The sequence below is a fragment of the Diceros bicornis genome, chromosome X (genome assembly GCF_020826845.1).
Source record: "Diceros bicornis minor isolate mBicDic1 chromosome X, mDicBic1.mat.cur, whole genome shotgun sequence".
In the NCBI taxonomy this organism is placed as follows: domain Eukaryota; kingdom Metazoa; phylum Chordata; class Mammalia; order Perissodactyla; family Rhinocerotidae; genus Diceros; species Diceros bicornis.
The window spans coordinates 41,887,227-41,908,213 of NC_080781.1; the positions used below are offsets into that span (position 1 = coordinate 41,887,227).

The 20,987-nt window shown below is 45.2% G+C and overlaps 1 protein-coding gene across 2 annotated transcripts; it reads left to right on the forward strand.

Annotated features, from left to right (window-relative positions):
* Positions 1 to 1,247: 1,247 nt before the first annotated feature.
* TBC1D25 (TBC1 domain family member 25) lies at positions 1,248 to 15,527 on the forward strand. 2 transcript variants are annotated; one of them, XM_058535793.1, is made up of 7 exons: positions 1,248 to 1,439; positions 2,967 to 3,076; positions 4,260 to 4,414; positions 6,482 to 6,571; positions 10,559 to 10,686; positions 10,826 to 11,014; positions 11,286 to 15,527. In XM_058535793.1, the coding sequence occupies exons 1-7, from the start codon at positions 1,320 to 1,322 to the stop codon at positions 12,645 to 12,647; spliced, it is 2,154 nt and encodes a 717-aa protein (XP_058391776.1). In that variant the 5' UTR covers positions 1,248 to 1,319; the 3' UTR covers positions 12,648 to 15,527. The 2 variants fall into 2 exon arrangements, with proteins under 2 accessions (XP_058391776.1, XP_058391777.1); XM_058535794.1 differs by lacking the exon at positions 6,482 to 6,571.
* Positions 15,528 to 20,987: the final 5,460 nt, after the last annotated feature.

Consider the following 20,987-nt stretch of genomic DNA (forward strand, 5'->3'; position numbering starts at 1 on the left):
AGACTTTCTCTGCAACCGAGACAGAGGCATCGGACCATCATACCCCCATCTAAAACCTGTGCTCCAGCGCCCTCAGGATAAACTCCAAGCTCCAGGATAATGTTTTGCTCACCCCATCCTATGATAATTTTAATGAGAAGCAGACTCTCCTTGTTTCCATCAGAAAATCCAGCAGTGCCATAAGAAGTGTGTTTGACTCCAGCATGTGGGACAAGAGAAATGTGCTAATAACCCTCTCTGGCTTTCAAAAAAAAATTCCCCATTATTTATACCTTTCAGAAAATAGATGTCTATTTAATACTGAGGCAAGAAATTATTTAAAAAGATACCAAAATAGAATTGCAAACTTCTCTAAAAAGTTAACATTAAGGATAACATCCATACAACCCTGCAACAATAGCCGAAGTCCAGGCATCTTACAGGACTCCTTTGTTAGAAATTACATTGTAAGGGCAGTCTATTTTGTCCAAGCCATATGGATGCTGTGTAATGAAGTGAGGAAAATGCCTTTTTGCATTTTGTAGAGTGTTAAGTTTCTCAAAGGAGTCTAAGATACGCTCAGTCATTCAGCTGACATTTAGTGGACACACCATTTAATAACAGGACCAACCTCAACATGTTGTAAGGATTATATAAAATAAAGGCAAACTTTAAAAAGCTAGGACCCCCAAGAGAGCATAAAAATGGCTTTTTTTGGCAAATTATTTATTGAAGTACAACATGCGGACAGAAACTGCAAAAATCATAAACGTACAGCTCCATGCATTTTGACAACGTGTAAACTATTAAGATTCTGGAAAAAGGATTATTTTTCCGTTCAGCAGATTCATCCAAAGCGAGGTGCATAGGCATTTGAAATAGATGACGTCATCTGTCAGGAGAGACACTCGGCGACTTTGGGCTGGGCGTGGGGCCTTGGCGTCATCGCGCAGCAGCTTCCTTTCCCCGCCCACTTCTCTCGCCCGAATAGGTAGTCACGTCAACACACACCTAGGTGAATCCGGAATTAAACTGCCCAAACAACCAAACCGCAGACGGGGGGAGGCGGAGCCTCAGAAGGCGCCTGCACATTGGCTGAAGTGAGGCCAATTGCCCGGCTTTTGGGGGCGGGGCTCCTGGCAACGGCACCATATGCGCATGCGCAGAGGCGACCTCAACATTGTGCCAGGTGGGAGGGGCGGTTGGGGGGAGCAGGGTCGCGCGGCGCACTCTGCGCCTGCGCCCGGGCGCAAGGTGGGGCTGCGGGCGCCCGCACTCTGGGGTGCGCGCAGGGGTAGGGGGCAACGGTCCACTGTCACCCTGAGACGGGTGGCGGCGGGATGGCGACGGCCTCTGGGGCCTCGGACTTGGCCTGCTCCGGAGCGCCCCCGCCTGGCGGGGGAGCCCAGGCGGCGGCGGCTGAGGAGGAGGAGCGAGAGGTGGTACGGGTCCGAGTCAAGGTGAGGCTGACGGCCGGTCGAGCAGCCCGTCCGGAGCTCCCAGGGGAGGGGAAGGTGGCTGTCCTAGGATGGAGGGCGGGACCTGAGATTTGAGGTGTTACCTGAGGGGCGAGGCTTGAGGGCAGAGTGATGGTGGTGGGCGGGAGGCGGGGGGGGGGGGGGCTGGACCAGGGAATACAGGGGCAGGGCCTGAGGGCGTGGGGACTGAAAATAGAGGGTGGGGGCCTATGGAATAGATAGGTGGAGATTATGGGCAGAGAGGAGGAGCTATAGGGTTCGAGGAGGGGCCTTAATAGTTGAGAAGTGGGGCCCTGAAGAATGAGGAGGGCTGTTGCTGTCTGAAAAGGAGGCGCTGAAGTCAGTTAGCGTATGTGTTGAGAGTGCACCCTGAGGGAGCTGACCTGCTCATCGGGGAGACAAACAGCTAGATAAATGAGATGCTTTGGACACTGGTGAATGTCATCAGGAAATAACGAAAAAGGTTCTGAACTAGGGAGTTAATTTAGCCACGGTTCTATAGGGAACTCCTCAGAGAGCTATTGAAGTAGCAGAGACCCGAATAAAAAGGAGTCAGCCGTGTGCATATCAGGGGGGAAGAGTGTTCTAGGCAGAGGGAACAGCAAGAGCAAAGGCTGGGAGGTGGGGGTGAGTTTGGCATGTTCCCTTAAGTTCCCATATTGCTGGAACAGAGAGAGTGAGGGGAAGAGTGATAGGAGGTGAAAGAGAGATAAGAGAGGGCGGATTGTGAAGGGCCTTTGGTGTGCACTCTGAGTAAGAAAGCTGTTGCAGTAATTCCAGCAAGCAGTGACTGGGATGGCTCGGACTAGGGTCGTGGTATTGGTAGTGATGAGAAGAGAGTAGATTCTGGAGAAGTAAACATCACTTCAGTGTAATAGAGAAGCTCTGAGATAGAGGTTTGGGAGTTCAGAAAATAGATGATGTCTGAGCTGTGAGTGAGCCACTTGAAGAAAGTGGGAAGGACTTTCCAGACAGGGGGATCAGCACAAGCAAAGGCTTGGAGCCAGGATGTGTTCAAAGTAACTTCCAGCAATTTGGTCCTATAGGCCCAACCTGCTGGGGACCGTGGGGTAGCCTTTGAAGAGATTTAAGTAGGAGAGTGTTGTAGATAGATGTGCTAGATTGGTTGCAGCATGGAGGACTGATTTAATAGGGGCCAGACTGGACATGGTGATCCTGCAAACCATTGTCGAGGGGATATAGAAGGATTGGGTGCCTGGACTCTTGCAGTAGCCTCCTCCTCACTGGACTACTGCTTTCTCCCTTGCCCCCCAGTCTGTTCTTTGCAGAGCAGCCAGAAGGATCCTGTTAAGTCCTAAGTCAGGCCACATCCCTCCTCTGCTAACAACCCTTCTAAGGCACCCCCCCTCACCAAAGTCCTCACCATGGCCCAGAACACCTGCCTTGATCTGTCCCCCGCTGCTTCTCTGACCTTGCCTCCTGCCACTCACTCCACTTCAGCATGGTGATGTGGCCCCTGATGGCCAACCCCATGTCTTCTCTCCCCAGAAATGCGAGAGCTTCTTGCCACCTGAGTTCCGCTCTTTTGCTGTTGACCCCCAGATCACCTCCCTCGATGTGTTACAGCACATCCTCATCCGAGCCTTTGACTTGAACGGGTGAGTAATGAGATCATGGGGACTGACCAGTGGGCCACACACCTCAACAGTGGTTGTTTGGCTTTTTTGTTGTTGTTTGGTAGGGTTTTTGTTTGTTTGTTTATTTTATTATAAATAATCCCCCAGTGAACAGCCACATATGCATATCTTGGACTGTTTGGGGAAATTGAGTCATAGGATGAATTCCTAGCAGTGGTATTGCTGGGTTAAAGGGTGTGTGCTTTTTGAAATTCCAATGGATGTTTCCAAAGTGCTCTCCAGACAGGTTTTGCCAATTTACCATCTCACCAGCAGCATATAAAATGCCTGTTTCCCTCACACCCTCACAAACACTGGTTACTAGAAAACGTCGGAAAATTTGCCAACCTAATAGATGAAAAGTGGTGTCTCTTGGGGGCAAGTGTGATGGTTGTTTTGTTGTGGTTGTTATTTTGGAGGAATGTGTGCACATGGTAACAAACTCAAAGAGTACAAAGGTGATGGCTAGTTAGGATGTTTCCATGGTTACAGTAGTTATCACACAGCATACTTCTTTGCATAGTTGCACAAGTGTATCTGAAGAACAAATTCTTAGTTGTTATTTGACTTTTCTTGCATAAACATTTTTTATTGTGAAAAATAACAAACATACAGATTGCTTTATTTTTTATGCAGTGAGAAGGCTGCTTTCTGGGCCGGCCCCGTGGCTTAGTGGTTAAGTGCGCGCACTCCGCTGCTGGCAGCCCGGGTTCGGATCCCGGGCGCGCGCCGATGCACTGCTTCTCCGGCCATGCTGAGGCCGCGTCCCACGTACAGCAACTAGAAGGATGTGCAGCTATGACATACAACTATCTACTGGGGCTTTGGGGGAAAAAATAAATAAAATTTAAAAAAAAAAAGAAGGCTGCTTTCTTCCTACTTCTATCCCTCAACTACCTGTTACCCTCCCTAGAGGGGACCAACCCTTTACCAGTTTCATTGTGCCCTCCAGATCCAAGCAGGTGTGTGTCTGTTTCTGTGTTTGGGTAACAAAGTGGAGATAAATGATCTGACCTCAGGATGCCTACAGTCCTCGGCACAGTACCCAGCACATAGTGGGAAGTTGTTTTCAACACCTTCTGTCTTCCCCTGCTTCTTTTGGAAACTGTCCCTGAGGCCTCCAGGAAACTGGGGCTCTGAGAGCTGCCACGCCTCCTCTGTCCAGGAAGAAGAACTTTGGCATCAACTACCTGGGCCGGGATCGGCTGGGGCAGGAAGCTTACCTCTCACTCCTGTCGGACTGGGACCTCAGCACAGCCTTCGCCACCGCCTCCAAACCTTACCTGCAACTGCGTGTAGACATTCGGCCCACTGAGGACAGTGAGTACCCTGCTTCCCAGAGACACTGCTCTTGGGCCCACCCTTTCCCCATAGGATGACACCACCCCTTGCAGTCCCTCCCTTCCAGTGGGCTGGGGAGGAAGGTATCCTACGTCCAAATCCTGGCTTGGCCTCTGGGCCTCAATTTCTTCACCTGTAAAGTAGAGATTATGGTATCTTCAGGCCATCGTGGGGATTAATCAGGGAAATTCATGTAAAATGCCTGAAACAGTGCATGGCTGCATAGTGAATGCTCAAAAAGTATTAGCTCTAATAACAATAATTATCATATTATCTTTACTATTATAGCATATAATCTAGTAATATATGTAGTAATTAGATAATGCAGTATAATAATAGAGCTGTAGTATTATATGTTTCAGTTATAATAATATGTAAATAGAACAATGCTGATTATAATAATGGTAGTTGTATTTATTCATTCACTCATCCCGCACTCATATTCATTTGTTGGCACTCTTGCTCATTCATTTGTTCCCTTGAGCTCTCAGCCACTTCTTCTCTTCTCATATTTGTTCCCCCACTCTTGCCTGTGCTGGTCCCTGGGAGCACACAGATAAATTAAGACATGCTCCCCAAAATGTGGTTATGGACCATACATTAGATAGTAGTGTTGTATCAGTTTTAAATTTCCTGGGTATGGTAATGGTATCACAGTTATTGAAGGAAAATGTCCTTGTTCTCAGGAAAAACACAGTTAAGTATTAAGGGGTCAAGTGTCATAATGTCTGCAGATAATTCGGCAAAAAATAATATGTATATATACAGAGAGAGCTAGATGAGGCAAATGTGGCAAAAATGTGAAGTTAGGAGACCTAGATGAAGGATGTATGAGTGTTTGATGTCTTTGTCTTTCTAACTTTATTGTAGATTTGAAATTTTTTTAAATTTAAAAAGTTGTGGATTGGAAGGCATGGTTCCCAGCCTCAGGGAACTCATGTGCCCATTTGAGATGACTGAGGCATTTTATTAACATCATAACAACATATAAATAGCTAACATGGGTGGAACACTTGGAGCCATTCTACACACATAATATTTATTCATTGGATTGTCAAAATAATCCTACAGGGTAGGAACGATTGTTATCCTCATGTTATGGATGAGGAAACTGAGGCTCAGAGAGGGGACAGGATTTGTCCATGTCACAGAGACAGTAAGTAGAGGAGCAGGATTTGAACCCAAGTAGTGGCTGGCCCTTAACCATTTGACTCTACAAAATTTTGGGCTTGTTAAGATTGGCAGCCTTGAGAAAAAGAGATAAGAAAAAAAGGGAGATACGCAGAGAAAGAAACAAGTCAGAGAGAAAGGTAGTGACAGAGACAGGCAGAGAGACAAATGGAAAAAGACAAGTAGCCAGAGACACAGGAACATCTGCCACTGAGTAGCCCTATGTGCTTAGGTCAGTCACTTAATTATTTCCCCAAGCCTCAGTTTCCTCAGCTGTAAAATAGACACAGTAGCACTATTTCAGTAAAGAAATCAGATCTGCTTGGCTAATAAACATGTGAAGAAAACTCCAACTTTTATAAGAACTGAGAGGAATGCAAATAAAGCAAAGAGACGGACACCCATTAGTTTGGCAAAAAGATTTTTAAAAGTTATTTTTTTAAAAAAGAATCAACTTTCCAATTATTGATGAGTCGGTTCTTTTTCCTGTTGTTGTCTTATTTACCAAATTCCTGCATGTACATGAGTTTGTTTCTAAATTCCTGATCCTCTTACATTGATCTCTTGTTAAATCCTAAGCCAATTCCATGTTGTTTTAATCACATAGCTTTATGATATGTTTTAATGTTTTCCTTTTAAAAAATATTTCTTGAGTATTCTTGTGCACTTACTGTTCTTTTCTTTTATTAGAATTAGCTTATCATTCCGTTAAGATCCTGATGGAAATTTTATTGGAGTTACATTTTTTAAAGAAATTAGTTTTTGATTACCCAGTAAATACATTCTCTTTATTAAAAATGAAAACATTTCAAATAATGCTGAAGTCTCCTGGAACCACTATGCCTAATCTTAATCCCCTACCCTTTTGCCCTGCAGGAACCACTTTGATCAGTTTGATGTTGCAGGTCCTTTATTTATTCGCTCAGACACACACACACACAAAAATTTGTCCACATACAGAGATATGTAAGTATATTCGTATTTGTATATATACACAAATGGTATGTGTTTAAAATAACTGGTATACTATACATTAATAAGTAAGTATCCAATAGATGGAGATGTTATAAGTATTATTAATGGCATTCTTGTGATCATGTTCATGACTGTGAAAGCAACAGGCATGTTGTGACCACTTGGATGGCCCAGTCCCTCTTTCTGGGAAAAAGTCAGTTTCTGTCACCTCTGCAATTGGAAGATTACCAAGCCTAGACCTTCGACCCATTTGTGCATTGGTGATATGAATCCTCTTCCTGTCATATATATTGAAAATATTTTTTCTCAGCTTATCTTTTGTTTTATGGCATTGTTTATGGTGTCTTTTTTTTGTGCTACCAAAAATTAAAATTTGTATGCAGCCTTATACATATAACGATCTTTTCCTTTATGATTTCTGAGTTCATCCCCTTACTTAGAAACATCTTCTCCATCCACAAGCTTATAGAAATATTCTCTTACATTTTCTTTTAATATGCTTATTGTTTTCTTTTTTACATGTAAATCTGTACTCTCTCAACATTGTGATGAGTAGACCTAGCTTTTTAAAAAAATTCCAGATAAATAGTCAGTTTTGCCAGCATCATTTATTAAATAGCCACCTTTTCTACACTGATTTGAAGTGTCACTTTTGTCGTATAGTGAGTTCCCATATGTACTTCGATTTATTTCTGGGCTTTCTATTGCATTCCACCGATTGGCTCTATTTGTCTATTGCTATGCTAAGACCATATTTTTAGCACAGTGGTTTTGTGGGAAATTTTAATAAGGCAAGCGTTGCCATCCTCCCACTATTCTTTTTTTGGGTCTTCTTTTTCTTAACTATTTTTAAATGTGAATTCTTTCATATGAACCTTAAAATAATTTTATCCAGTTCCAGGAAAAACCCCATTAGATTTCTGATTGGTATTGCACAGAATCTATATATTAATTTAGAGTTTGGGAAGCCTGACAATTTTATGATAAGGAAATGTAGTACGTATAGCGTATATTATGTCATACCACAAGCAGGGCCTGGGGCAGCACCCCATAATGAAACGTGTGGATGTTTCTTCAGGGAAATGTGTGCGTATGCACACTTAGTGGGTTACATAAAGACCACATATAGTCTCATTTCAGTTCAGATCAGCTTTTGCCACTAGATGAGTTTGTGCTTGTGGAAATCCTTTGCCCGTTTCACTAATGGGTTGGTTCTTTCTTTTTTTAATTGGTATAGAATGTCTCTCTTTTCCTGTAATGTTTCTGGCCTTGAGTGGAGCTTTTTCTGACATTCACATTGCTGCTCTTGCTTTCTGTTTGTTTGTGTTTGCCAGGTATACCTGTAGGTTTCTTCAGTTTTCAACCTTTCTCTGTCACCTTGTTTTAGGTATGTCTGTCAGAAAAACCTCATCTGGATTTATGCTTTTTTTTAACACAAATGGCAGTGAAATCTTCAGACCACTTTTTCCCTCCAGTCTCTCCCACCCCCCCCAGCCCTTGAAATGGAAGCTTTAGAACACTTCTAATTCTTATTCTCCTTCTGATCCCCAGCCCTTAACTTCTGGATTTTACTTAGACAGTATTTTTTTTTCTTTTTAAATTCCAGGCTATCATTATCTTTTCTTTATAGTAGGTTGCTTATGTTTCAGGAATCCTAATGTACCACTTAATATTACAAACTCTCAGTCACAGTGTCTTTGTCATTTTATGTTTAACTGTATATATTAAAAACCTGTGGCCCATTGCCATTTACCCTCCCTTTTGCCTTCCCCCACCTTGAGCCCTTGTAGTCATTCAGTAGTCCTTTGCTTAGAGCGCTTCTTTGTTGTCCTCCAATAAGGTGCATGGGGTAGATGGACTCTAATGATCAAAAATGTCTTTCTCTGGCCACAATAGATACATACTATCTTGGCTGGGTGTGGGGCCCTTGGATCTCAGGCCTTTCTTCTCAGTGCTCCATGGGTGCCGTGAGCCCCTCTCTTGCTTCCAGAGTAGTGGGACAGAAGTCCATCGCCAGTCTGACCCTTCTGTTGTAAGCAGCCTGTTCTTTGTCTTTGGAAGCTGGCAACATTTTTTCTTCATTCTTAGAATGTGGGCATTTCACCAGCCTGTGAATAGAGTGAGGGGAGGCCTGTTGTATGTGCTGTTTGTTGATTAATTCTATCTAAGACTTGATGAGCCATTTCTTCATCTCTGGGCCATTTTCCTTCATACCTGTGTGATTATAATGTCTCCACCTGATCCCTTTTCTCCCCCTGCATTTCCTAGTATTTGCATATTAGGTCTCCTGGACTTGCCCTCCAGGTCTTTCTACTTGTTCACTCAAATCATCAAGCTTTATCTGTGTGCCTTGAAGGGATTCTTCTCTTTGGTCTTTCAGACTGTTGACCTTCATTTTGCCTGTTCAGTAGTGTGATCATCTTCATTTTACCTCTGAAGTATTTTAAATGCCCTAATTAATGTTTTAGAAAGACCATTCTGGCGGCTGTTGGGAGAAAGTGGAGAAGGGCAAAGAGGAAGCAGGAACTGGTTAGGAGACAGTTTGAGGTGAGAGATGTGGTGGCTGAGACAGGGCGATGTGGTGGAGATGAGAGAAGAGGTGGAATTGAAGCATGTTCTGCATGCAGAAGCCACAGGGCCTGGCGACAGTTTGGCCTTGGGAGCTGAGAGAGTTGGGGGCAGCAAGGATGTCTCAGGTTTCTGGCTTAAGCAACTGAGCAGATAGAGGTGCTGTTCACTCACATGAGGAGCAGAGGAGGAGGTTGTGTCTAGAGTGGATCTCGGGCTCGCCTCTTGGACCCCTTAGGTTTGCAGTGTGCTGTGAGACATCCAAGGAGAGGCAGTGACATCCAAATGTGGCCTAGGGTTTGCTTCCCCCTCAGCTCTGTGGGAGAAAGTACAGTGGACTCCATGGAAATGCTGCATAGGGATGGCATTTGCCTGCAAATGACAATGGCTTAAACAAATCGAAGTTGATTTGTTTCATATAGTAGAGTTTGAAAGCCACTGGACATTGCTTTTGTCAGCTTAGCAGCTCTGTGGCACCAGGGCTGACATCTCTTCAGTCTCTCGAATTTGCCTTGAGGTGGCCAGTGCTGCTTCAACCACTGCATCACATTTGAGGCGAGAAGAAAGGACATGAGAGGGAGTAAAGAAGAGGGAGAAGGGGCAAACTTCTGCTGCTGTTCCATGGGCCAGAACTGGATGAAGTCAAACATAGCATTGTCTCCCCTGTCTAATGTACACGACATACCTGTTCCACAAATGCTTTTTCTAAAATCTGTCTGGGCTCTGGAGTAAGGTAAATAAGGTTCAGACCCCAGCCCTACCATTTCCTGGCTGTAGAATCTTGGCCACTTACTAATTGTTCCAACCTTTTTGTCATTGTCTGTAAAATGAAAATGATAACGGTAGTGTATACCAATTGTGGGAATGTAAGATTAAGAGTTTGGGTTCTCCAGCTTTGGGCCTGGGCTTCAAATTTCAGTTCTTTCACTCCCTAGCTGTGGGGCCTTGGGCAACGGTCTTATCCTGACTGTGCCTATTTCCTTATAGAAAGAGGGCCGATAATAATGGTGCCTACCTCATAGGATGGATGTGAATATTAAATGAGTTAATATTTGCAAAGAGCTCAGAACACTTCCTGGCACTTAGCACTATGGAAGTGTTGTCCAGTGTTCTTAGTATTTACATTAAAGTTAAGCCCTTGTCATAGTGCCTGTCTCATAGTCAGTGCTAATAAATATTACTTTATATCATTAAAATATTACTATGAGAGTCTGCCCAGCCATTTTGTGAGACAGTTACCACAAAAGAATTATTCAGTTTTAATCTTTGCATCACTTGGATGACATGGGAAGAGAGAGTGGGAGTCATCTGTTGCCCTGTGGGTAGCCCGGCTTTGGTAGGAGAGGAACCCAGCCCTGAGGTCTGGGGTTCTCATTCCCATTCTCATATCACATCATTCTGTGTGCCCAGGCCCGCTGCTGGAGGACTGGGACATAATCAGCCCCAAGGATGTGATTGGCTCTGACGTGCTGCTGGCTGAGAAACGGTCATCGCTGACAACAGCTGCCCTGCCCTTCACACAGTCCATCCTTTCTCAGGTGGTTTCAGGGATCCCTGGGCCCAGCTGTGGTTGGAGGGCAGGGCCTACCTGGCACCCCCGATTCTGAGCATGCTGGTTGGCATCTGCCCCTAGCCTGCCCAGCTGACTGGCAGCCTCCCGCCTTCCTTCCTTCACAGGTGGGCCGCACCTTATCTAAGGTCCAGCAGGTGCTAAGCTGGTCATATGGCGAAGATGTCAAGCCTTTCAAGCCACCCCTGAGCGATGCTGAGTTTCACACGTACCTGAACCATGAGGGCCAGCTCTCCCGCCCCGAGGAGTTGCGCCTGCGGATCTATCACGGTGGTGTTGAGCCCTCCCTGCGAAAGGTGAGCCTCCTTGGTCACTCATTGGATCCATCACTCCTGCAGTCATGAAGAGCTCCTGAGACGCATGCAGTGGACCACACTGTTGTGGGATGGCATGGAGATATTCCATGGCAGCAAGCTCTCCTTCAGGAGGGGCAGGAGTCAGAGGTGGGAAGGCAGACTTTTCTGAAGGAGGACAGAGGCCCAGGGAGGGTGAGTGGTGACAGATATACACTGGGGTGTGGTGTCTCATCTGTACAACTTCAGCCTCATCCTTTTCATCCCTGGCCAGGTGGTGTGGCGGTACCTGCTGAATGTGTACCCAGATGGGCTGACAGGCCGTGAGCGGATGGACTACATGAAACGCAAGAGTCGCGAGTATGAGCAGCTCAAGAGCGAGTGGGCACAGCGAGCGAGCCCCGAGGACCTGGAATTCATCCGAAGTACAGTCCTCAAGGATGTACTACGTACCGACCGGGCCCACCCCTACTACGCGGGGCCTGAGGATGGCCCACATCTGCGGGCACTGCACGACCTGCTCACCACCTATGCTGTTACCCACCCACAGGTGTCCTACTGCCAGGGCATGAGCGACCTTGCCTCGCCCATCCTCGCCGTCATGGACCACGAAGGCCATGCCTTTGTCTGCTTTTGTGGCATCATGAAGCGCCTGTCTGCGAACTTCCATCCTGATGGCCGTGCCATGGCCACCAAGTTCGCCCATCTCAAGCTGCTGCTGCGACATGCGGACCCTGACTTCTACCAGTACTTGCAAGAAGCTGGCGCTGATGACCTCTTCTTCTGTTACCGCTGGCTGCTACTTGAGCTCAAGCGTGAGTTCGCCTTTGACGATGCCCTCCGCATGCTTGAGGTCACCTGGAGTTCACTGCCCCCTGATCCTCCTGAACACGAGGTAGAGCTTGTCGGACCCCCCAGCCAAGTGGCAGACACTGGCTGTGGTGGCCACAGGGGGCAGCCTGTGAGACAGAGGCACATGTTAAGGCCTGCCGGTGCAGGAGGCAGTGCCTTCGAAGATGCTGTTGACCACTTGGGCATGAGCAGCCAGGGGCCTAGTGGTGGAGGGCGTCTCCTGAGACAAGCCAGCCTGGATGACCTGCAACAACTCAGGGATAACACGGGCTCCAGGAGGGACCCTCTGGTCCAGCTGCCCCGCCCAGCTGCCCTCATCAGCTGCAAGTCCCTCTCTGAGCCCTTGCTGAATTCCCCAGACCCACTGTTCTCTTCCTCTTCCCACCCTGATTCCCCATCCTCCTCATCTCCGTCATCCACCCAGGAGGCCTCTCCCGCTGGTGATGTGGCTGCAGGATCCCCCTTGATGCCAGAGGTGGGATCCCCACAAGACCCTGGGAAGTCCCTGCCACCCTCACCCCCACTGGGCCTGCCTCCGCCCCAGGAGTTTGGCCGGGGGAACCCATTCATGCTCTTCCTCTGCCTCGCCATCCTGCTGGAGCACCGTGACCACATTATGCGCAACGGGCTGGATTACAACGAGCTGGCCATGCATTTTGACCGCCTTGTGCGAAAACACCATCTGGGGCGTGTCCTACGCCGGGCCAAGGCTCTCTTTGCTGATTACCTGCAGTCAGAGGTGTGGGACTCAGAGGAGGGAGCCGAGGCCACAGCCCCATCTTGATCGAGCTCCCTCCAGCCCACCATCGGCCCTACGGGATCTTCGTTCTCTGCCGTGAGGGCCTACACATGAGACCCCACCTCCCTGCCTGCCAGCCCTAGACCTGTTGGAGCATGGGGCCATCTCTCTCCAGGTCTGAGAGTATGGGGCTCTGCTTTGGTACTGCCCCATGGAGGCCACGGCCTCTTTTTTCTGTTTTTGTCGTTTTGTTTTTAACAACTGTACTTTGCACACATAAGGTCACTGTGGTCTGTGTATTTCTCTGCCCCCTCCCTGGTTTTTGTTGTAGAGGGAGTCCCCAGGGGCTCTTTACCTGACGGAGGTGAAATACTTCACTTAGTGGAGGGTCGCTTCTGCTTCCCTAGTGGCGGGAGAGTGGGGAGGGAGTGCTGAGAATCGGTTCTAGAAGGTGAGCTAAGGTCGAGGACTGCTTGAGGAAGGCCTGAGGCTGTTTTGTGGTACATCTGTCTGCCTCTAAGGGTCTGGATTATGGGTGTGAATGTATATTTTCAGGACAGGCCCCTGAATGAGGAATGAGAGAGAGAGTTCCTGACTCAAAGAGGGCAAGATTCATTACAAAGACTGGAAGTGTGGGCTGCTTAAGAGAGAAGGGTTGGGCCAGCCACCTCTGGCATTCCACGTCACCATTTCTAGGATCCAGACCCTCCCCTGTGAGTCTTATGCACTAATGCTGGCAGTCCTGGGCAGGAGTCTAAGGCTCCTATTCTTGTCACTTGCTTTGGGGCCAGCTTGAGGGACTGTGGCCTTGCCATGCCTAGGGCTCTAAGCCCTAAGCTGGGTTTCCAGCTCATGGCTACCCGTCTAACCATTTCAGCAATAGAAACCATTTATTTGCCTTCTCTACTCCACTGATATGGACAAACAAATCAATCACTGATAAAGCTCAGGCCCTAAAAGAAGTCACCTACCTATTTGGAGGATAATGATCACAAGAAGGTCGTTTTTCCCACTTAACTTCTCAGAAGGTGGGTTATCTTATAGGCTGGGGACTGTCCTTCACAAAGGACCTGGCAGACGATGCGTGAGGTAACTGGGGTCCTTCAGGTTGTGACCTCACCATGCCAGGGTCTGTCCAGAAGTTGCTCCATTAGGCAATGCTAACAGAGGTGAGGGGCATCAGGGCAGCCATCCTCTCATCTGTCTCCCCCAAGAATGCCATAGATAGCTGGAGATGACTCTTAAAAGGCTCCCATCACCCCCTAGTATTGGAGTGGAAGCTGACCATTTCTCAGATGAGGGTTCAATCACTGAAAGAGCAGGATAAGACCGTTCTGTGTTTAGGATGCTCCAAGACTATGGGTCTAAGAAACACATTTGCAGATAAGGGCCTCCAACCCCCACCCAGGGCCATCCAAGAAATGGCAATGTCTGTCCCTCTGAGGACCTGAAATGTCCCCTTTGTTACTAACCAGCTGACACCCTCTGGGTGCATTCTGTGATTAATGAGCTCAGATATTTGAGGGGCCAGAGAAATCAATTCTGTGTATGGTGGCTTGGGACCTCTGAGGGCCAGAGGAGTCCTTTCTGTAAATAGAAGGCTCAGATGCCCTGAAGGGTAGAAACCTCTATTATGTCCTGAGGATACTTGGGGCTTCTGTTTCCTGCCAAGATGGCAAATAGCATAAGACACTGATTCCCTTGCCTGAAAGCAGCCCTTGAGAAACTACAGAGGGAAACATGAGTTCCAGAAACTGCAGCACAGCTATGAAGACCTGTGGGGAAATGAAAGTCTGTCTTTAACTGGCCTGTGTTTTGAGTGGTGGACGGCTGGAGGCAGCAAATACAGGATAGGTTAGAGATTTAAGGTCTGGCTCTCACCTCTCCCCCATGTTGCCTTGGGATGGTGCTTGTCTGCCCCTTCACTGCAGAAATCGTCCAAACCACTGGTACAAGTGTTGGGGGGGGCTAGTGTCAGAGCAGCAAGAACCCTGCTGAGGGGTGGAAATGAGCAGCCAGAGGCAATCACTCCTCTACCTCTCCCCCTCCAGACACCAGGTCTGGTGGTGACACCTAGGGAGATGGCCTCCTCTACGGATTTAAACATGAAACCCCTACCAGAAGAATTGTCAGGTAGTGTGATAGCAGATGGGAGTGACAGCCCTGCTTTTCTGGTGCCCGGGACTGTCCACCCTCTGGCTTCATCTCCCCACACATCTCTTTACCCCTTGAACTCCAGGTGATTGAGCAGAGTCAAGTCTGGCCTTCAGCCTTCCCTCAGTACATTTTTTTTTTGGTGAGAAAAATTGGCCCTGCACTGACTTCTGTTGGCAATTTTCTTCCTCTTTTTTTTTTCTTGAGGAAGATTGTTGCTGAGCTAACATCTATGCCAGTCTTCCTCCATTTTGTATGTGGGACGCCACAACAGCATGGCTTGATGAGCATTGTGTAGGTCCGCACCCAGGATCCGAACCTGTGAACCCTGGGCCACCAAAGCAGAGCATGCAAACCCAACCACTATGCCAGCGGGCCAGCCCCCCTCAGTACATTTTACCAGCCACAACAGCTGCTAAATTCAGTGAAATATGAGCTCACTGCCAAATGACTAGACCCTGGGCCAATATAACTACCTCCAAAGAAAAATAAAATGGATGTATTAGTTATCTATTGCTGTATAACCAATTATCCCCAAACTTAGCAGCTTAAAATAATGGATATTTGGCGCCGGCCAGTGGCATAGCGGTTAAGTGCACATGCTCCACTGTGGCGGCCCGGGATTTGGATCCCCTGCACACACCGATGCACGGCTTGTCAAGCCATGCTGTGGCGGCGTCTCACATAAAGTAGAGGAAGATGGGCACGGATGTTAGCCCAGGGCCAGTCTTCCTCAGCAAAAAGAGGAGGATTGGCATCAGATGTTAGCTCAGGGCTGATTTTCCACACACATACACACACACACACACACACAAAAACAATAGATATTTACTATCTCAGTTTCTGAAGGTCAGGAATCTGAGAGAAGCTTAGCCAGGTGGATTTGACTCAGGGTCTCTTTTGAGGTTTCAGTCAAGTTGTCAGCCAGGATTGCAGTCAGCTGAAGGTGTGACTCGGCCGAAGGACCCACTTCCAACAGGGCCCACTCACAGGGCTGTTGGCAGGAGGCTTCGGTTTCTCACCACCTGAGCCTCTCCATGGGGCTCCTCACAACACATGGTCCCAGCGAGCAGGCGGGAGACCATGACCAAGAGAGAATCGAAGTGTCTATTATACCTTAACTTCAGAAATGACATACCATCACTTCTGCTGTATTTTCTTGGTCACATAGACCAACTCTAGTACAACATAGGAGGGAACTACATAGGATGTGAATACCAGGAGGAGGGGATGATTGGGGGCTATATTGGAGGCTAGCTACCACACTGGATGACATGTGAAGCAGAAGTATTGGGACAGATAGATGAAGAATTTTAAATAAGTATAATAAATGAGATAATATTAGGCTATAAAACAGGAACAAGAGATATAAAAAGGACCCAAAGAAAATACTAGGTGTGAGTATGATGGGAGAAAAAAAGGAACAGAAAAATACTATAAATGAAGAATATGAAATGAGATGTCAGAAGTTTTAATATAGTAATTACAAAAAAATATTTAGAACACAGAGATCCTCATTGGATTGAAAAAAAAAACACATACAAAGATTTAGAAATGTTGAAAATGAAAGGATGAAGAAAAGATATAGCAGACTAATAAAAGCCCAAAGAAAGTTGGGATAGTCATCCTAATAGCTAACAAACTAAAATTTAAGATCACAAAAGACAAAGAAGGACATATACTCATTGACAAAGAAGATACATCTGCCATAAACACATGTACTCCTAAGAAGCCCGAACATTTTTAAGCTTGACATATATATATATATAATATATGACATATATTATAAGAACATCTCCGTCCACTTAACAAATGGAAAAGCCTCTTTTCATGCTTACTCTTAACAACTACAAAAATAGACCTTCTTAGGGCACAAAGAAAGCCTCAGTGAATTCAAAAGTATCAGTATTAAGCATGTTCTCTGACCATAATGCAATAAAATTAGCAATAATAAAAAGCTAAAAAAAAAAGGCCCCCATTTTTGGAAACTAATTACTAAATAACCCTTGGATGAAGGAAGAAATCATAAAGGAACTTTAGAAATATTTAGAACTAAATATTAAGAACACTACATGCAAAATTTGTGGGACACAGCAAAATTAGTTAGAATAAAATGTATAGCTTTACACTTATCAGGAAAGAAGAAAGATTGACAAATAAACTATCTGCATTCAACTCAAGAAGTTGGAAAAAGAGCAGAGGAACAAACCCATGACTCCATGAGTCACAGAGGAAATAATGTAGGGAAGGAATTGAGTGCAGTAGAGAATTTAAAAAGTAATGATAAAGAATAACAAAATAAGGGGCCGGCCCATAGTGGTTAAGCGCGCGCGCTCCGCTGTTGGCAGCCCAGGTTCAGATCCTGGGCACGCACCGACACACCGCTTGTCAAGCCATGCTGTGGTGGCATCCCATATAAAGTGGAGGAAGATGGGCATGGATGTTAGCTCAGGGCCAGTCTCCCTCAGCAAAAAGAGGAGGATTGGCAGATGTTAGCTCAGGGCTGATCTTCCTCACACACAAGAAAAAGAATAACAAAATAAAAAGCTGGTTCTTTGAAAATATTAGTGATAAACCTCTGCCAAGACTGCTTTAAACGAATGCATAATACAGAACAAAAAGAGGGAAAATTACAGACACAAAAAGAGGCTCATGGGCCGGCCCTGTGGCTTAGCGGTTAAGTGTGCGCGCTCCACTACTGGCGGCCCAGGTTCGGATCCCAGGCACGCACCCACGTACTGCTTTTCCTGCCACGCTGAGGCCGCGTCCCACATACAGCAACTAGAAGGATGTGCCACTATGACATACACCTATCTACTGGGGCTTTGGGGGAAAAAAGGAGGAGGATTGGCAATAGATGTTAGCTCAGAGCCGGTCTTCCTCAGCAAAAAGAGGAGGATTGGCATGCATGTTAGCTCAGGGCTGATCTTCCTCACACAAAAAAAAAGAGGCTCAATATTGTAAGCTAATACATTTGAAAACCTAAACGAAAGGGTTAAGTTTCTGGAAAAATTAAACTGTGCTCAAAGTGATGCAAAAAGAAATTGAAAACTTGAATATAACAAGTTTTAAGAAAAATTGAAGTGATAGTCAAAGACATCCCATCTCATTGTAACAGAAAGCTTCAGGCCCAGACCCAGATGGTTTTGCAGATGTAGCTATATCAAACTTTCAAGGAATTGTTAATTCCCAAATATACAAATTGTTCCAGAAAATAGGAAAAGAGCAAAAGCTGTCCAGCTCATTTTTTGAGGCTAGTATAGTCTTGATTCTAAAACCAGATAAGGAAGATACAAAACAATAAATTTATAGACCCATTTCACTTAATAATACAGATGCGAAAATTCTAATAACATATTAGCTACCTGAATTCAACAGTGTATTTTGTTTTTTGAGGAACATTGCCCTGAGCTAACATCTGCTGCCAATCTTCCTCTTGCTCTTTTTTCTCCCCAAAGCCCCAGTACATAGTTGTATATCCTAGTTGTAGGTCCTTCTAGTTCTTCTATGTGGGATGTCGCCTCAGCATGGCTTGAGGAACGGTAAGTAGGTCTGTGCCCAGGATCCGAACTGGTGAACCCCGGGCCACCAAAGCAGAGCACGCAAACTTAACCACTATGCCACCAGGCCAGCCCCAACAGTGTATTTTTTTAAAATCACAAGTAAGGTTTATCTCAGGAATGCAAACATGATCCAAATTAGAAAATGAATGAATTACCACATTAATAAAGGGAAAAATCATGATAATCTCAAAGCAGAAAAAAAATATTGATAAGGTTCAGTACCTGTTTATGATATTTAAAAAAAGAAACTATTAGCAACCAAAATAAGAGTAGAAGAGAACTTCCTTAACTTGATAAAGATTATGTGCAAAAACTTACCGCAAAAATGCCTAATAGAGAAATTTTACATGCATTTTCCTTTTAAGATTAGGAACAAGGCAAGGATGTTCGCTCTCAATACTACTATTTAATATACAACTGCCAATGTTTTAAGAAAAGAAAAAGAAATGAGGTATAAGTTTTGGAAGGAATTGATAAAGCCCATTTGCAAATGATATGATTGACTACCTTAAAGAACCAACAGAATGACCAGAGAAACTGTTAGGACTAATAAGAGAGTTCAGCAAGGTTTCCATATCAACCTATAAAAATCAAAAGCATTTCTCTATATTAGCAATAACCAACAAGAAAAGTATCTCAGGGGGCCGGCCCCGTGGCTTAGTGGTTAAGTGCGCGCGCTCCGCTGCTGGTGGCCCGGGTTTGGATCCCGGGCGCGCACCTACACACCGCTTCTCTGGCCATGCTGAGGCCGCATCCCACATACAGCGACTAGAAGGATGTGCAGCTATGACATACAACTATCTACTGGGGCTTTGGGGGGAAAAATAAATAAATAAAATCTTTAAAAAAAAAAGTATCTCAGAAAGAATTTAATCAATACAAAAGACCTCTATAAGAAAAAAATTTAAACTCTAATAACAAATAGATGATCTGAATAAAAGGAGAAACATTTCATTCTCTTTGCTGGGAAGATTGGCTTAAAACAATAAACATTTATTATCTCACACGGTTTCAGAGGGTCAGAATTCCGGGAGTGGCTTAGCTGGCTGGTTCTGGCTCAGAGTCTGCCATGAAGTTGCAGTCAGGATGTGGATGGTCTGCAGTTATTTGAAGGCTTGACTCCACTTCCAAGAAGGCCCACTCACATAGCTGTTGGCAGGAGGCCTCAGTTCCTCCATAGGGCTGATCATGACATACCAGCTACCGACCCACAAAGAGAACTATCTGTGTGAAGAGAGAGGGAAGCCAAAGCGCTCTTTATGACCTAGTCTTGGAAGTGACATGCTCATTCTTTGCATTACAAGTGAGTCAGTAAGTCCAGCCCACATTCAAGGTCAAGGGAATTAGGCTCCAACTCTCAAAGCAAGCAGTATCAAAGAGTTTGCGGACATATCTTAAAACCTCCACAGGTAATGTTATTTCTCTCCAAATCTATTAATTCAATGCAATCCCAACAAAACTTCCATTACTTTTTCTAGAATTACAATAAACTTACATTACAATTTGGAATAATAAAGGATTATGGATAGCTAAGATAACCTTCAAAAAGAAGTTATGATGGGAACTTGCCCCGCTATATATTAAGACATACTAAAGGCCTTAGTAATTAAAGAAAAAAAACTGATATTGGCCTAAGTAGACCAATGGAACAGAAAAAAGGGCTCAGAGACAGAGCCATGTATCTATGGAACTTAATATATGATATAAGTGGTACTACATACACAAAAAGATGGGACAGATTGTTTAGAAGATGGTGATGGGATGTCTGGCTCATGATATGGAGAAAAATAAAACCAGATCCCTATCTCACACCACATACAAGGATGGACTCTAGATGGATTAAAACCTAAATGTGAGAGCAAAACTATAAAGTTAACAGAAGAAAATATAGAACATCTTTGTGACCTGGGAAGAGAAGGATTTCTTTAAAAGCACAGACCACAAGGGGGAAAATTGATTATATCAAAATTAAGGATCTTTATTCAACTAGGATACTACTTACAGTTAATAACACAAATGTCAGAGTGGGAGAGGCTATCTGCAATTTCCAACACCCAAGGGATTTGTAATCAGACTACGTGAGGGACCCCCGAAAATCAACAAGAAGAGGAATATGGGAATTGACCTAATAGAATATGAATATGAACAAGCAATTTACATGAGGAAACCCACAACTGAACAAGCAAATGAAAAGTACTCAGAATCATTATCCATCATTTAAAATACAAATTTAAAAACTAATGAAATATGACTACATCTGTTAGACTGGAAAATTTTTGAAAGTTAGATAATGCTCAGTGTTGGCAGAGACAGGGGAACGTGGGTACCTTCATACATCACTCCAGTCACTTCAGATAACAATCTGGCCCTGCTTACAGAAATTGTGTGTACATCCCCTATGACCCAGCAATTTTTCTCTGAGTATACATCCTAAAGAATTTTCACACTGGCCCATAAGGGAGCATTTACAAGGCATTATTTATTGAAATGAGGTTGGAGGCAGCCCAAGTGTCCCTTGGTGGGAGTGTCTAGGGGTAAAATGATGCAGTGGATGCACACATTGGAGTTTATTGCAACCATTAGAAGCAACAGACAGACTAGATGTACCTGTAACAACACAGATGGATCTTAAAAACATAATACTGGATGGAAAAACAAGGAAAAAACC

Excerpts from the sequence above, each read along its gene's own strand:
- TBC1D25 (XM_058535793.1), top strand. The coding sequence starts at position 1,320 with ATGGCGACGGCCTCTGGGGCCTCGGACTTGGCCTGCTCCGGAGCGCCC. Across the intron at positions 4,415-6,481 it reads CATTCGGCCCACTGAGGACA|GAACCACTTTGATCAGTTTG; the intron begins GTGAGTACCCTG and ends TTTGCCCTGCAG. Across the intron at positions 6,572-10,558 it reads TTGTCCACATACAGAGATAT|GCCCGCTGCTGGAGGACTGG; the intron begins GTAAGTATATTC and ends CTGTGTGCCCAG.